The 17,979-nt window shown below is 34.5% G+C and overlaps 1 protein-coding gene across 1 annotated transcript in view; it reads left to right on the top strand.

The window, feature by feature from the left end:
* GLP1R (glucagon like peptide 1 receptor) overlaps positions 1 to 17,979 on the top strand; it is a 74,601-nt gene that overhangs the window by 22,891 nt on the left and 33,731 nt on the right. The window contains exons 3-6 of the mRNA XM_087932062.1: positions 3,633 to 3,729; positions 5,272 to 5,382; positions 14,800 to 14,808; positions 17,514 to 17,614. Coding sequence (XP_087788188.1) covers positions 3,633 to 3,729; positions 5,272 to 5,382; positions 14,800 to 14,808; positions 17,514 to 17,614 — 318 coding nt within the window. The remainder of the gene's footprint in view (positions 1 to 3,632; positions 3,730 to 5,271; positions 5,383 to 14,799; positions 14,809 to 17,513; positions 17,615 to 17,979) is intronic.

The raw sequence follows: 17,979 nt of genomic DNA, 5'->3' as shown, positions 1-17,979 counted from the left end.
TCAGTATTCATAAAAGAACCATCCTAAAGAACGCTTCAACGGTTATATCCACACCAAGATGAATGCAATCTGCTTGTTCTCAATTTTAATTCCTAAATCGGATCCACGGTTGCAATTTATGTTTCAACAAGAACTATACTGCCAAGGATTAGACTCACAGCAGGGAGCTTTGCATCATAAAGATAAAGAGAGTAATTATTGTTAAAAACTGTACAAATAAAGGCAGTCAATAAATATGCATGTTGTGTAACAAGTACATAGGTTAAATTGTCTTTAATGATTCTCTGAGAGCACCTTTGTAATTGATCATAATACGTATAATAACATTGGCTTGTTTGTTACACAAAAGCAGTTCCTTCCTCCATCAATGTCTTCTCCATGTATGTGAAGGCTAAACAAGGGTGGCTTTTCAGTTGCTTCTTTTTTTAGTGATGTGCAGAGAAATACAGAAATGCATAGCAGAAAGCAGTATTCATATTAATGCTTTCTAACAGTAACCTAACTTCTGTAGAGGGCAAATGGTCTTGGTTTTAGTGCTTAATTATCTACATTAGTATACAAAGAGGTAAGTGATGTAGCTTTCTAACGTACAGTGTACGTAGAAAATTTAAAAATATGTTTTCTGAATATAAAAGGAAGCACTATAAAACTCAGTGTGTTGAGCAGGGCTAAAACTGTTGAAAGTAGTGCTTCCAAATTAAAGAAGACACTACAGTCTGCAGCATTCTTACAGAGTATAGCAGTAGACTAAATGCAAATAGGACAAACCTGTTTAGAATTGAATTTCGGAGTAATTGAAAAAGATCTAAATGTTAACATTTTTTCATAAACAAAGATGAATGCCATTTTTTAGAATATTTACCCTGTCTTTCATTCATGCAGCATCATGCAGCTAATAATAAATTGTAAGCAAACAGCCCAACTAGATCAGACAGTGAATTTTTGCTCAGTTATAACATACAAAATACTGTGCTTAAATATGTGATCTGAAGACAGATGGAGTAATCTGGTATTTAGAGGAAAATAATTTAGAAATCTCTGTACTAAAGAGATTTAGTACAGTATTGTTTAGCTAACAGCAACTATGTTCTTGCAATTATTAAGTATATTCAAAAGACAAATAGTAACCTTCTGACCACTTCAAAAATATTTAGAACAAGTCCTTTGGGTTTGTCAATTAACCATGTTGAGCCGTGGTGGCACAGTGGTTCGAATGCAGTACTGCAGGCTACTTTTGCTAACTGCCGCTAGCCAGCAGTTTGGCAGTTTGAATCTCACCAGGCTCAAAGCTGACTCATCCTTCCATCTTTCTGAGGTGGGTAAAATAAGATTGTTTGGGGCAATAGGCTGACTCTGTAAACTGCTTAAAGAGGGCTGTAAAGCACTGTGAAGCGGTATAGAAATCTAAGTGCTATTGCTATTATTATGTTACAATATAATCATTTTCAAGCTAACAAAAGATGTTGATCTCATTTTCAAAAATGCTATTAAGAAACTGTCCATTTGTATTTCATAAGAAAGAAAATTTCGTAGGATTGGCAGACTTCCCCTTTGTTTTGTTATCCCACAGAGAGAGGGAATTACCAGGTCTGATGATCCCGTCGTGTCTAGCTCTTGACAATTCTATGGGCCAGGTCTCTCTACATCTTTCAACCTTGCACTAATTATTTGAGTTGCTCTATGCTCTGGCTGGTGTCAGCTTGGATAGTGCCCAACCATCATGTTCTATATTTATATGTAATGTATGACATGTGAATATAACTTTTTCAATTAAATTGTGGAAACTATATGCCAAGAAATGCATTGTTTTTCTCTTGTCTACTTTTTTTTGCTAGAAATAAAGCATAGATATGCAAAATCACAGCAACCCCCTTCTCCCAAATTCATGCAATCATGACACAAGAGCTATTAATCTTCTGCTTGGGGATATAGACTAGTAACAATAACTCTGGTCAGGAAATACAGTATATCAGCAGTTTAGTGGTAGATTCTGCACAATTAGGTTTCTGCTGATGGTTTTATGACTTTTTCTTAAGCATGTTGCCCAAACTATCCTGAGTACAAGGAAGATAGTTTAGATGGGTCATTAGTTATTTAACGGATTGTAAATTTTACAATTCGTTATCATGTTTTATAGAATTTTGTTTTAGAAGCTATGTGATGAAAAGATAGAGAAATGTACCAAAATGTTATCATTTGTAATGCTAATAAAAAAAATTGCAATCAGATTAATTTCTTTTAAAATGTTGTTCCCATTTTCAGATAATCTTACATGTTGTTTGTACTGCAAAATACTTAATAAAAATGAGGATTATGTATATGTATTGTGTATAAATTAATCTTACTACAGATAACCATATACAAAAACAAAGTTTCATTTCATGACTTTTTTTCCAATGGTTTGTCCATCAGCTCCAAAAGAAAAACCTCTGATCTCAATTATATATTTATCTTTAAAATCTACTGCATCAGTGTATTACTCTGAATCCAAAAATTTTTTATATAACCATCAAACAAAATAAAATGTCCTTCTTGTTCTTCACATATCCAACAGAAATTTGAATTCCCTTTATACATTCTAGAGTTTGTCTAGTGATATATATCCATGATACATTTTTAAATAAAAATTCTCTTTTATGATCATAAAAAAGTCTAAATTTTAGTCCTTTCAACCACACGTTTTCCCTTTGTCCCATCTGTACATTAAGACCAAAAAGGTTTAGCCTACTTTATCATACATTATTTCTGTTTTAAATTTCTATAATTACATGTTCATTGTTTATATGTAATACTATTTCAGAATCTGTCTCACAGTGTTCAGAGCCAAGAACCCTGTCTACTTTAAATCATTTTAATAATTGTAAATAAGAGAATCATTGATAACTATATCCCCATTTAACTCATAGTATTTCCCCACCATACAAATTTAAAAATGTTCTCCTGCCACTGTTTAAAATGGTACATACACATTTATGTCCCCAACCAACATATAGCTAGCAGTACCATGAGCTTTCCATATACTTTTGTCCATAAGTAAACAATGGAAAAGACATCATACATCCTCATATAATTATTCTACTCATTGTTGAACCATTTGCTAAGCATTCCATTTATTTTCAACATGCTTTAATTTCATCATACAAAGCTCTTATCACACTCAACAACAATCCTTCAGGTAGCATGTGTATTGTGAGTTATTGTCAAATTTATTTAGCAATTTTGTAATATTGAAAGGATTGAAAGGATAGTCTGTTCATTAAAGAAGACAGAAGCCCCTGCTTATTGGAGTCAGTGTGTAATTATAATAAATCATGTCAGATGCCAACAAAAGAATGCATGAAGGAATAAGTCATGAATAATTTAGAGCTAGCTATCAATAAGCAAAGTTAAGAATGATTGTTAGTATCAATTTCCTGTTTTACAGTTAGAAAGGTGTAGCATAGCAAAGATTACTATAGCAAATTTAGCCAAGTATTATAATTTGTTGAACATTAATTACTAATTGTCTCTGTACTAGTTCATAATTTCCAGTTGTGAATTTGAGGAGATGATCACATGATAAATAATTGTTTTAATATTATGGGAAAATAATGGACAATCCAATTTAACTGACTCATTTTCTTTCTTTTCAGAAACCATATTCTTCATTTCCCTCCCTAAAGCAGAATTGGGAAGAATATCGGCTTCAGTGTTTAAAGTATCTCCGAGAAACACCCCCTCTTGTGGCAGGTAGGGCTTCTTAAAACAAATGGCAACCACAAACATCATATTTGGGGAGCTACAGAATATTATCTAAAAATGTTGCCAAGAAATCCAAAAGCAGAGTCTTAATAAGGTTCAAACATCTAATAAGGTTCAAACTTCACACAAAGATTGATTTGTGTGCTTTCTCACAACTGCCACTGAACATCTTGAAAAGCATATTTTGCTGTATCACAAAATATTGGTGGGGGGTTAGCTATAAAAGGTATTTTATCTATAAAAGGCATTAGAAACAACAGCCTGCTTTGATTTTTAGAAAAGCCTTCATCACTATAACATTTGGTTGTATGTCTGAATCTAATCAATTGATAAAGATAAATTTTTAGATCTGATTCTGAACCATTTTTTTCATTGCTGCCTCTCAGAATTGCACTACCAGTAACAGCCATGGAGAATTACTCCTACTTGTAATAATAATAGCCAGGAAAATAATTTTCCTTCATCTTTGTGGACAACTAATACTGTTACTATCATGGTTTAATAAATCCTGTTGTAGTTTTAACATGTTGAATAATGCTGCATGTTAGTTTTTTTGAGTGGGAATTTCTGCAGTGTATATCATTTATAATTTAAAACAACAGGACAAAATCTCTGTCTAGGACAAACACATGAAGTTCTCTGAATAATTTGATAGACCAGTAAGACAATGCCAGGTATTACATGTTGTAAGCAAGACAAAGTGGAAGATACCTAGGTGGTCTCAACGAAAGCAATTGCTTTCTTGACCATAGCCATAGTCTTATATATTTAAGTCATTATCATGTGGTTTCTGTTCATCAGCTAAAACCAGAAGAATTTGTGATTTACTGAATCTCTTGGAAATTTTGTCTATATACAGTATGCACACATGTATACTGGCCACTTTCCAGTCCTGGAATATAAAGTAGAGACTTTTATTAGTGCAATATTCTTTATTAAATGATCAACAGTGTCTAATTTTAATTAAGATACTTAAATCTAATAGTGTAATTTTCACTTTGTCAGTAAAAATAGTTAACCCAGGACCAATATTTGGTTCAGTTCTTAAGATTCATTCTAAACTTATAAATATGTACTACTGTACATGGCTAGAAGTTTTGAAGTTTTTGTCAGCTGCGCTGTAAAGAATATTGCAACAATTTGTGTAGTGTATTCTTCCTTTTTATTGTTAAGTAATTTATGGTTGATAGTAGGTCTATAAATGTTGTGAGAACAAAATCTCTCACAAAGGTTTAGCTTAACAGTGGGAAAAATGTGTGCCATTGCCATGACCTGCAATTCTAGCCTGGCTTTTTAAAAATCTTATTGAGGATTTGTGCTGTTGAATTTTGAAGTTTATTTGTAAGGTTAAATCTTAAATGGTTCCTTTTAAAAATTCAATTTGCTGCTTTGAAATGGTATTTAATGATAAAAAACAGGGTGGAAACAATCTTTTTAAAAATCAAATAATTAAACGAATACATGTAATATAATGTTTTTGGGGGGAGGGTTTTCTCTGCTGACTTCTTCTAAATTATTCTCTGTTCATAGAAGGCAAGTTTTGCAACAGGACTTTTGATAACTATGTCTGCTGGCCCGATGGTATTCCTGGCACCTATGTGAATATGAGCTGCCCTTGGTATTTACCATCAGGTAGCTCGGGTAAGTTACTTGCATACCAATCCTGGAAAAAGATCAAAATGTTCTTTCTTCTCACTAAGATGCTAAACTTGTCAAAAGCTTAATTCCCATCAAGACAGTTTTCTACAGCCTATTGCTCTTCAACTACGGTACAGGTAGGCATTGATTTATGATGACAATTGGGAACAGAACCTCTGATAAAGGATGCGGTTTTTAAGTGAGTCATCATGTGGCCTTTTTTTGTTTCCATTGACTTGACTATTGTAAACCTGCTATGAAGTTACAAATGGTGATTATGGCATCCTGTGATATTGCAATCATTGTAAATTCAAGGCAGTTGTCAACTGCTTAGATCACAAACATGTAACAATAGGGACTCTGCAACAGTCATAGGTTATAAATTATTTTTTTCAGACCTATCATAAGTCTGAATAGTCACTAAATGAATAGTCTTAAGTAGGTAGATTAATAGCTTCCTGAATTATCAGGTATGCTTGGCCAGGGATATTATTAGCTATCATCCTCAGACATCTAGTGAATTATCATTTTATCAGATTTTGCAGAAGGAGGAAAGTGTTATGATGCAACGGTCTAGACTTTAGCTGACCTATGTACTAAAAGATAGGATTAGATGTCTTGTAGCATTGTAAAAGTTTCTGATCTACAATGCCCAGCAGTTTTAGCCAGTATGATCAGTGGTGAGGAATACCAAAATTAGTGGCTCAGCAGATTCTTGAAACCCAGAAATTGATAGTACCTGCTTTGAAATATTATTGTTTCATACAAATATTATTCCTAACAAATAATATGTGGAAAGATAGGCCCTAGATTGGAACAGCTGTTAATGAAAATTGGCCTCAGATTGTTGCAAATTACTTGGCAGCTTTTAGGAATTTTAAGCAGAATGGGTTAATTTTATTCATTCTCTTTCAGAATGAAAGAATAGCCTTGTAAGAATAGCCTTGTAAGAATATTTAGATGTAACCTTTTATTTTAAAAATATGTCTCTAGAATGTAAGTAAGGGAAATCTCTTAACACCCTGCATGAAGAATTAGAGGTCTTCCTTCCTTCAAGTAGTCTATTTATTTACTATCCTTAGGATTCATGGCAGCAGTTTTGGCGGCTCACTACCAACAGCCTTCACTATGGGGAAAAAAACAAAGATTTACCATACTCCTGCACCATAAATAAATTATCACAATTGGCTGTATTTTTGAAAATAAGCATTATCTGGGGATAGCATTAGTGTTTTGATTTCTAGTGAGTTGATCATTAAAAGATTGCAAGCCCCTTTAGTAAGTAAATTAAGGCTTACAAGCTGCCTTTTCCCAACTGCTCTTGAATTTCCTATTTTTTCTATGGCCAAAATGGGATGTTCGTTTTAATTATGTTTGAGCTTACATTACCTAACTTCACCTAGATTTGTGTCCTTTTCTTCCCTTCTGTCCCCATTTGCATCATAATATGTCTTAACCTGCATTTTCTTGATTCTATATAAATCTTTCAATCTCAGACCTACATAGTTTAGTTTTCTTCCATTTTCTCATCATATCATAATACTGGGAGACAAGCAATAGTGAGAACTCTGTAGCCAAATAATATAGTGGATCAAATTATTTGTTCAAGGTGACAATAAAATACAAATGTGTGCAGTGTCAGTTGTTCTCCTGTTGGAAACATTTTTTGGAATGACTTGCACAGACCTGTAACTTAGCAAAACCAGCAAGCGAGTAGCTTTTGTCTTTTTTAAAGGCATGTATTTACTGCCTGGAGGCAAGAAATAGTTTTGTATTGTTTCAATCTTAATAACATAACTTTCCTTCTCAGTTCAGAATTACAAATGAAACAATGCTAAAATCTCTTAATTAATTAATTAATTTAATTTAATTTAACAAATAAATGCTCTGTCTTACATATTGGCAGAAAAAAATCAGAAAATAAAATACAAGCTAAGTAGTCAAGACCTTGTTGAGGATCCAAACTTTGTCAAGGATCTTGGAGTACTCATCTCTAATGATCTAAGTGCTAGAGCCCACTGTAACTACATAGTGAAAAAGGCATTGTTGTTAATCTAATCCTACATAGCTTCTTCTCTGGTAATATCACACTACTAACTAGAGCATACAAAACATTTGATAGGCCTATACTTGAATACAGCTCATCAGTCTGGAACCCATATCATGTATCTGATATTAACACAACTGAAAAAGTCCAGAAATATTTCACAAGAAGAGTTCTCCGCTCCTCTGCTCATTGTAGAATACCTTATGCCACCAGACTTGAAACTCTAGACCTAGAAAACCTAGAACTACGTTGCCTCTGGTCCGATCTAAATATGGTATATAGAATCATACTTTGCAATGTCCTACCTGCAAATGAATACTTCAGCTTCAATCATAACAATACAAGAGCACACAATAGATACAAACTCAAGGTTAACCGCACCAAACTTGACTGTAGAAAATATAATTTCAGCAACAGAGTGGTCAATGTTTGGAATACTCTACCTGACTCTGTGGTTTCTTCCCCAAGCCCCAAAAACTTTAATCTTAGACTGTCTACTATTGACCTCACCCCCTTCCTAAGAGGCCTGTAGGGGGCGTGCATAAGCACACCAATCGTGCCTACCGTCCCTGTCCTATCGTTTTTTATTTTTCTTATAAGTATCTATCTCATGTATTCAAAACTATATTTATTCTTATACCTGTATCTTGTAAGCGATTGACAAATCAAATAAATCCTAAATACTATTCTAACTAGTAATATTTTCTGATCTTGGTAGTTTCTCCAAAACATATTTTGCTTCCATGAAAGTAATTATAGCTGCAGTAATGGGGAGAAGGGATGCTTTGTGTTGGAGCCCTCAAATTGGATTAATACAAAATTTCAGCATTTTCTGTTGTTAATTGTCTATTTTGACTATGAAAAACACAAGGGCTTGGGTACTATTTTGTCCTTCACCTAGGTTCACATGCCCAGATTTTTCCTTCTATGCATTTATACTTCACAGTTGGACCCAAGGCAAATCACAGTGATGCCAAAATGACAACATGCATTTGGTTATACCATCACTCAACATTTATAAGAGATCCAAATCACATAAAATTAGATATAAAATGAAGATAATGATAGGTCCCATTATATATAATAGGAGACTGCTAATAGTCCATCTCATTTTAAAAACTGTAAGAGTTTTTAAAACTTGGAAAAGAGCTGTGTGAAAAAAACAGCTTATGTAATTTCATTTTTGTTCATTTTTATAATTTAAATTGAGCTGCCAGTAACTCTGTGTAAACTAAAAAAGAAAGTTTGTACCTACAAAGATAATCCATTTTACCTTTTGTATCTTCTTCAAGGTCCCTTATGTTAATGGTTATGTCTAATGGCACTAAATCCTGTAAAACTGAAATCTTCCAAAGATGCAAGTTCCCCACATGACTTATAGGAACTATAACCATACTTACTGTTTATGGCTTTTCAGAATAGACGAAACCTGGTATAGTATAACATGCCCATTCAGTCTTTTGATGCGTCCATATAGTTCAAGCAGGATCTTTAAGACAAGGACCAGCAATGCATTGCTTCAAACTATACTTACAGTATGTTAAGAAAATGCACTGAGGGGCTGAACTGTCCTAAGAAATGTTGTGTGAATTGTATACTTTGATAAAGTTTGGGCAACACGTACTTTTCATGTATGTATTTATAATCAAACACACAATTTATATTTTACTCTGGATTATGGGTAAAAGAACTCAGCACCACTCATAGGTATTGTGAGAAGGGTGGTTATCAAGTTGGATGGATGGATAAATAAATAAATAATTCATTAATCTATGCACATTACATATTCAGATCAGGAGGCTTTGTTCTTCCAAGTCCAACTGCTTATAAGAAAACAAGTTGAAATGAAGGGAATCTTTAGATATATCTAGTAAACATTTGCTGTATGCTTATAGGAGGAATATCAGTTGAAACACAAGTAGAGGGTCATGCCAATTAAAGAGTAAGGCTTATTGGAATTCTAATTTCACAGTAAAAGAAGCAACCATTTTGGGAACTCTTTTCACATCCACTTGTCAACACTCCTGTGCTGTACTGTGTACTGGATAAAGGACTCTTTCAGACTATCTAATCCCAAGGGATGTAGAATTTTTCAGGTCAGAAGCAGTCACATCAGCATAGCTTAGATGGCCAGTGAAGCTGTAAAGTCAATGATTTGGTTAAAGCATTCTTAGACAGCTGATATTTCTTTTTTTTTATATATATTTTTTTTTATTTTTTAATAACAAGCATAAGCATACATAACAAAATAAACATAAACATAACACAAAAAACATAAAAATATCCTTCTTCATAAATTTACATACAGTGCATCGATTGGTTTACCACTTTTTTTTGTGCGTCCATTTCCTAGTCACTAGTATAGTTATATTACATAATAGCTCATATTATCAATCAATAATTGTATAACCTAATATCATCACTAAAAAAAATCATTTATAATTTTGTTAATTCATATTTTAACGAGATAACTATAGTTTGCTTAATTTATTTTGCAATAAATCATAAGATCATACCAAATCTACCTTGATAATGTTTTATAAAGATAATATCAAGAAAAAAAAATTTTTTTATGCTAAATCTGAATATTCTATCATTATGTTTTATTATCTAACCATTGATAAAAAAGATCCCAAACTTCATAAAATTGTTTATCTTCTTGTTCTCTGATTTCAAATGTCAATTTACTCATTTCAGCACAATCCAATATTTTCTTAATAATTTCTTCTTCTGATGGAGTTTTCTCACTCTTCCAGTTCTTAGCAAATACAATCCTAGCCGCTGTTAATATATTTACAATCAAATACTTCAAATTTTTATTATATATATCAGGTAAGATTCCCAATAAAAATATCTCTGGTTTCAAGTCTATATGTGTCTTTGTCATTTTTTCCAACCATATGCGAATTTTAGTCCAATATTTTCTAGCGTCCTCACAAGTCCACCACATATGGTAGTATGAGCCAGGTATCTGATGACATTTCCAACATTTTTCAGATTTGTTCTTAAACATTCTTGCAATTCTTGTCGGGGGAAAATGCCACCTGTAAAACATCTTATACAAGTTTTCTTTATAAGCTGTTGACATTGTCATTTTATAATTTTGAGACCACAATTTTTCCCATTTCTCCAAATCAATCCCATATCCAAAATTCTTCCCCCAAACAATCATCGTTTCTTTAACTTGTTCCTCCTCTAATAAAATTTCCAACAAATAAGTGTATAATTTTTTAATCATTTTTTTATCAGTACCTGTCAAGATCCTGTCTAAATCAGTCAATTTATCATAAAATCCCTCTGCTTTAGACAGCTGATATTTCTGAATACTTTTTAAAGCCAACTCCAGTAAATTTGTTACTGCAGTCATCCTGGGATATTATAAAGGCATCATTGCTTCATAACTTCTAGATAAAAAATAAAAATATATGTTGTTCACTATTAATTCACTGAGACAAGAAATTAATACATATTTGCATGCTGCATAATATAGACTCATTCACATGGACACAAGACATAGTTATAATTAGCAGCTACTTGTAACATAAGTGGATCATGGCTACAAGTGTAGCCATTTCTAAATTTTGTAAATTAACAGATTAACAGATAATCAGAGCTGGAAGGGACCTTGTAGATCATCTAGTCTAGGGGTTGCCAACCTTTTGGACTCCAGGGACCACCAAACTCATAATTTTAAATCCTGCGGACTACTAATATGAATCCAGCGTGCTGCTCGCTGAAGCGCCTGGACTCCCAATGAAGGATGTGGTCCTTCAGGCACTTAGCTTGGCTGCCTGTTGCTACAACCTTAAATACTCAGAGTTATTTGGACCCGTTTCCCACAGAAAACAAAACACCAGGACCTCTCATCTCTCTTTCTCTCTCTGTCTCATCTCTCCCACTCTTTCCCTCTCCCTCTCCCTTTCTCCCTTTCTCCCTCTTTCTCTCTCCCTCTCTCTCTTTTCCCTCCCTCTCTTTCTGTCTCAGGGTTGCTGGGAAAGGAACCTTTGAACTGGTGTTGCCTCCTCTCTCCCCTTCTGGCAGCTGCCAAGCCTCCTCTTTCCCGCTGGGTGTATGAGCACTTCTGGCAAGGAGGAAGCATGGTGGGAGGAGTCTTGGTGGCTGCCAGAGTGCTTTGCGGCTCCTAAGGGGAGGGTTCGAGCCTCTCCCTCCAACATCTTCACTTGAGGACATACCTGGCAGCCGCTTGGCCTCCTTGATGCCTGGAGGCAGGACGCAACACCACTTCAGAGGTCCTTTTCCCCCCACCCCCCCCACAAGCCAGGGAACACTCGGGAAGGGCTCCGATGCCACGATCTGTGCCTCTCCCCTCAGGAGCTGCAAAGTGCCTGCCACCCCTCTGGCAGCTTCCAAGCCTCCTCCCATCAAGCTTTCTCCTTGCCAGAAGTACTCATACACCCAATGGGAAGGAGGAGGCTTGGCGGCTGCCAGAGGGGGAGATAGGAGGCAACACCAGTTCAGAGGTTCCTTTCCCCCCCACCCCTTCCCCTCGCAGGCCAGGGACCACCCAGGAAGAGTTCTGATGCCGCAATCTCCTGCCCGCTACCCTCCCTCCCCACACACATTCTGTCCATCTGCCACCAGTATCACTTGTGTTGCAGACATGGGTGTGCTGCCACCCACCAAAATTTTCTCACAGACCACCAGTGGTTGGCAACCACTGATCTAATCCAAACCCCTGCCCAAGCAGGAGACCCCACACCATTTCTGACAAATGACATAATTGGCATAATTTTGATAAATAATTTTGATCGTATCAGAACAGTGGCATGAAATTATTTTGTGGAAAAGTGTTAACTAAAGATCCACAGGAGAGATAAAAATGTTACAAAATGATTTTCTGAAATCTGGTTGGATCAATGTATCCTTTTATATATAAACTGGTGAATTTTGCTTGTATTTATAGAAAAATGGCATAGCTTATAGATAATCAAATGTTTCATATTTAAAAAAATATATGCTGGCAAGAACACATTTGTGTTTATCTCCATTAAAAACAGGCATAAAATAGGTGCAAAATCTTGTTCTATGATTTCCTTCCTTCCTTCCTTCCTTCCTTCCTTCCTTCCTTCCTTCCTTCCTTCCTTCCTTCCTTCCTTCCTTCCTTCCTTCCTTCCTTCCTTCCTTCCTCTTCCTTAGAATGAAAGTCTGTCTACTAACTGAAAAGAGTTGTCCTGTTATATCCAAGTTCTGTGAGGGAAAGTTTATTTTCACAGACAGGTTTCAACTAAATCCCTTCAGTTATGAATGTTAAGTTGATTTTTCCTCTCTCATTACTTCTAAACTCTGACTCCTGTTTCTTCATGCTCTTGGCTGAATTCTGTAATTCTAAGAAAGAAAGTTTGTAAATAGTTTAGTATTTAGACTTTGTTGAAAGCAGCAATAATATAATTGCTTCCTAAGTTTTGGCTATACATATTGCAGGATGTGATGCGCCCTGAATGACTTTCTACTATTGACCTCACCCCTTTCCTAAGAAGTCTGTAAGGGGCATGCATAAGCGCAGCAACATGCCTACCATCCCTTCTTTTATTTTTCTTATATGTATCCATGTATTCATAACTATGTTTTTACTTATACCTATTATCTTGTAAGCAATTGACAAACCAAACAAAATAAAATAAAATAAATAACTGGAAATGTGTAAGAATGTATTGTCCTAATTATCTCCAGTTGAAAATGGTGGGTTTATGTTTCTTACCTATTGGTATCATATAATCCAGAAAATTAATATGTTGCAAGTTAATTGAAAAATTGATATACAGATAGATTTGGTTGATGATTCTACTGGAATTACTGTTTTCTTTTTAAGCTATAATTCATACAAATACTGTATATTATTTGAAAGCTGTAGAAAATAGGGACTTTGTTTCAAATTATCATGTTGTCTTACTGTAAAAATAATGCAGATACTACATCAAAATCGATAATCTGAAGGTAGATCACATCATAGAGAAACATGAGGTGTGGAGAATATTGTGGCCACAACATTTCTAAAATCCCACATCTTTCTATCCCTTTCCAAAAGAATTTCTTATATATGCTGACTAGGAATTCTAAGAATTTGAACCCCAATTACCTGTTAGCTTCTTTCATGTACCATTATTTTAAATGGGCATCACAATGTTTCAGTTTCTTTTAAATATTATTTTTAAACTTTGCATTGACTGCAACCATTTTGCCATCACTATATTTACAAAGAAAACAGTGAGAGAATAAAAGGAAGCATTACATTAGATACACTCTAACTTCAATAGAAAAAGTAATCCTGGAAATTTTATAAGCAGAGTTTGCCCAGCCTACAGCCAGCCCTTCCCAATGAAAGCCAATGTATTGCCTAAAGAAAATCTCCATTATGATACCTGTTTTTGTCATCAAGAGGCAAAATTCTGTCAAGTCAATCTACCACAGCAAGGAATTCAGCCCTTGCTTTTAAGCTTCAGATTCACAACTTCCTTCTGGAAGAAAATGGCTTCCTCTTCAGGACATTTCCCTTGTTGACAATTAAAAAGAGTTATTAAATTTGGGATAGCTTATAGTGTTCAAAATGCACACACAATGCATGGAGAGAAAACTCTACTCTACTTCCTCTCTCTCAGTTTGTCTTTCCCTGTCTGGATAAATTGTGATAGTCTATGAGCTGCTGTAATTTGTTTCAAAGATAAATTATGTGGCAGTTTATTCTGAAAGACAATTGGGTGACTAATCTCCCACTATTCCTGTTCTGCAGCTGCATAAAAATACCAATCAGATTGGCTATTTTAATAGGGAAAGCATTTAAAAGAGCTAGCTGATAAAATATTTGTGAGCCTCCTGACATGTGATAACATATTTTCCTATATTCAAAAGCCTTTAGCCAGCTGTAACATTTGATTTGATTTATAAGTTTATTGCAGAACAAGATAAATGATGACATTAATTCCAGATCTAACTGTTGTCCTCCCTTCTTGCTCTTTTATGTACATATAGGGACTGCTTGAATTCTAGGCACCACTCCATATCTTTAAACATTTAATATCAGTAAGATATAAATGACGTGGAATTCCAGCAGACAGGGTCAAAGAGAGCTACTTCTAAGAAACTAACTTTATTTGAAAGCATATTCCATCAAAAGATAAATAAATCAAAGCCCTAGCCTAATTGTGTAGTTTTACAGCATAATTTCTGGAATATTGCTCCCTTTTGAATAAGATTTAAATGCTTATCGATTTCTCTGGTTCCAGATGATACACAAGATCCCCAAGAAGAAATAAGAGCTTAGCAATTGGACATTAACTTAAAGTTGTTTATAGGTCATCAGCACAAGTATATTCATAAAGCTACACTAACCCCCTGATAATTGGATTTAAGGCCAGAATTACATGGTAGATCTTTTATTCTTCTATGGCACAGTACTGCCTCCTAAAGCAGTTGAACCCATGCTGAGAAAATAGATGGAATTCATCTTTTGTTATTTAGAAAAGCCTCTCCCATGTAAAAGGAATCTGCTAGGGAGATTTTAAATTATCCCTTATTATGGTTTACAATACAGAATTACATAATTATAAACTTTCAGACTACAATGCTACGTCCTTGGAATGAAGATAGATAGATAGATAGATAGATAGATAGATAGATAGATAGATAGATAGATAGATAGATAGATAGATAGATATTTCCATTGCAGAGTTGAAACTGTTGTAGAGTTCTTGGTGCTCATGGAGCTTTGGTTTTTTGCTTGCAGACATTTCTTAACCCAACTAGGTAACCACATCAGCAGCAAACTTGCACTAATTGGATAATTAATTAATAATTAAAATAATTAATTAAAACCAGTCTCCAGGTTGACTCAGCCTTCCATCCTTCCGAGGTGGTTAAATGAGGACCCAAATTGTTGGGGGCAATATGCTGACTCTGTAAACTGCTTAGAGTGGGCTGTAAAGCACTATAAAGCAGTATATAAGTCTAAGTGCTAATTCTATTGCTATAATAAAACATATGAAGTAAACAAGCAAACAAGCTCAAAGAGGAGCAGGAACTCCACAGTTAAGACTGAGCTACTACTCTTTTATTGAAATTTTAAGGTGGGGAATATGGGGGTTTGTTGCTACCAACCTCTTCATAAAAGGTGTGGGATTTGTGTGTGTGTGTGTGAAAACATCCAACACTTTGGTAGTAGAGTAAGAGAAAAATTGAATCTCAAGCTGCCTCAATTTGTTTTTCCCCATGTTCCTAATTCAGGAGATTTGGACCCAAATAGAAAGGCTGGATAAGTCCAAATACATGATACCATGAACAATATTGTCATCGGCTACCAAAAGTAGCTGCTGCCTTATTTCTATCCTCTTGTTACTAGAACACTGAATATCAAAGTGTGGTGGAATCTCCAGTTAGACTGGAGATGTTAAGAGGAGCCCAGGTTTGAAGTCACTCCAGTGCAGAAAACAGCACAGGTCTTATCATCCCAGAATCCTTGAAGCCTTAACTTGCAATTCCCAAAGTCATGCAGTCAGTCTGGTGAGATTCTTGTAACATTGTTGACTAGCTTTTCTTAACACAAAGTCAAGTTTTATAATGAATTAAAATGCCCTGCTAATATATATAAAACTTTATTCTAGAAGACAGAATTTCCTGGTTGAAAAACCTATTATGAGCAAGTAGGAGGGAATTTGTTCTCCAGATAGGACTGAACTGTCCAACAATGGATAGATATAACTACAATTTCCTATTATAGTTATACCGATCCTTCAGAGAAGAAGATTAAACTTTTACATGGGTGAGAGAAAATACAGAGGTGAAGGCTGAACTTTTAAAAGGGTGAAAGAAAAATGATTTTATGAAGTCTATGAAAAATAGAAAAGGAAAATATGTTTTATGCCATATGAAATTTAGGGAATTATTCAGTATTCTTGATTTGGAGATGATATATGTTATATCCCTTTGGATACAAAGTCTGGTTATTTGTTTGTTTTTAAAGAGATTTACAAAAAGCAACATTTTAGTAAAAACCTACATTGGTGGTAAATGTAACATGCAACAAAAATAGTAAGCCAAAACAATGTTAAAACCATGTTATTTCAGTAAACCATTTTTTTCTGTTTTTCAAAAAGGTTAATAAAAACAGCTATTAGCCCCAATCTCTTAAATAAAACTCTTAAATAAAAGCAGCCTGAAATAAAAACAGATTAAAGAAGATTGCCTTGAGAATAATCTGAAGTTTGCTAATATTAGGTAAATGCTACCAGGCAGATCAATCATGTTTTTCATAGGAATTCTGAATATTGGAATATGTAGAGTAAAAATAATGGGATATGCCCATGTGGTGTTTTAAATACTTTTTTTTATCCTGCCTTTATTATTATTTTTGTTATATATAAATAACCGTCAGCAGAAAATCTACTTTCACTCTTCCTGCCCCTATTTCCTCCACAACAACAACCCTATGAGGTGAGCTGGGCTGAGAAAAAGTAACTGCTTTAAATTACCCACCCAGCTTTCAGGTCTGAGGTGGGAACTGAACTCACAGTCTCCTGTTGTCTAGCCTGTTCCACTAGACCAAACTCAGGGATGGGTCTAAATACTGCGGTATTTCTTCTTTTTAGAAATTAAACATTACAACTTTGTAATTAAACGTAAGTTGATTTCCTTATTTAATAACACTGCAGCAAAATTTGATGACATATACTTAGCTGAATGTAAATGCTGTATTGACAGCACAGAAAATTCTAAGCTGCAAATTATTTGATTGTTTCTTACATGCCAATCAAATACTATTTTTTTAATCTGGTGGTAGAGGAATTGTTTCCACTACAAATGGCCTGATTCTGGGAATAGATTGATTTTATATAGAGTTAAACCTCTAGTGTACTGAAAAACTTTGTTTGAAAAGATTGGTACAAAGATTTGAAGCCCACAAACTCATTTCCAACTTTCGGGTTCTAATTTGTCTTGGGACTCCCAAAACATGTAATAAATAATTTACAGTCTAGTCAGGGCTATATTAATATTGTGGGCAACTTCTGGATAAGATTTTAACTGTATATGCAGTTGATTTGATTGCATTTGGCTTTTCTATCACCTGCCTTTTCAGGGCAAGTTTACCGTTTCTGCACACTGGAAGGGACATGGCTGATGGAGGAGAATTCCACCAATCCATGGAGGAACATTTCTGCATGTATGGCTACTGATGAAGTAAGCAAACAATATTTGTTTGAAGAATTTATTGCCCAAATGCTACATTCTTTGTGCTGTGGAAGTGTCTTAAAATAAAGTTTTCTATTAACAATAACAGCATGGAATCTTCCATTAGTTCTTATAGAATGATTTGGATTGTTGCACAGTTTTAGTGGGATTGAAAACAGGGAAATGTGACATAATATTCTTGATTGTTATGTCCTTCGGGCTTGTAATACTGATAATTGCAATGAAAGTGAAGTTAGAACTTCAAAAATTTTTAAAGAAACCATTTGAGTATGTGATACAGAGGGACCAAGATTGACAAAATTATAAAATTTCTTCTGGTTTCATCTTCCAGGAAGATAATGAAAAAAAGAATT

The sequence above is a fragment of the Pseudonaja textilis genome, chromosome 1, assembly GCF_049901715.1.
Source record: "Pseudonaja textilis isolate UNSWEBS1 chromosome 1, rPseTex1.2, whole genome shotgun sequence".
Taxonomy (NCBI): domain Eukaryota; kingdom Metazoa; phylum Chordata; class Lepidosauria; order Squamata; family Elapidae; genus Pseudonaja; species Pseudonaja textilis.
This window is presented reverse-complemented; position numbering and strand designations above follow the sequence as displayed.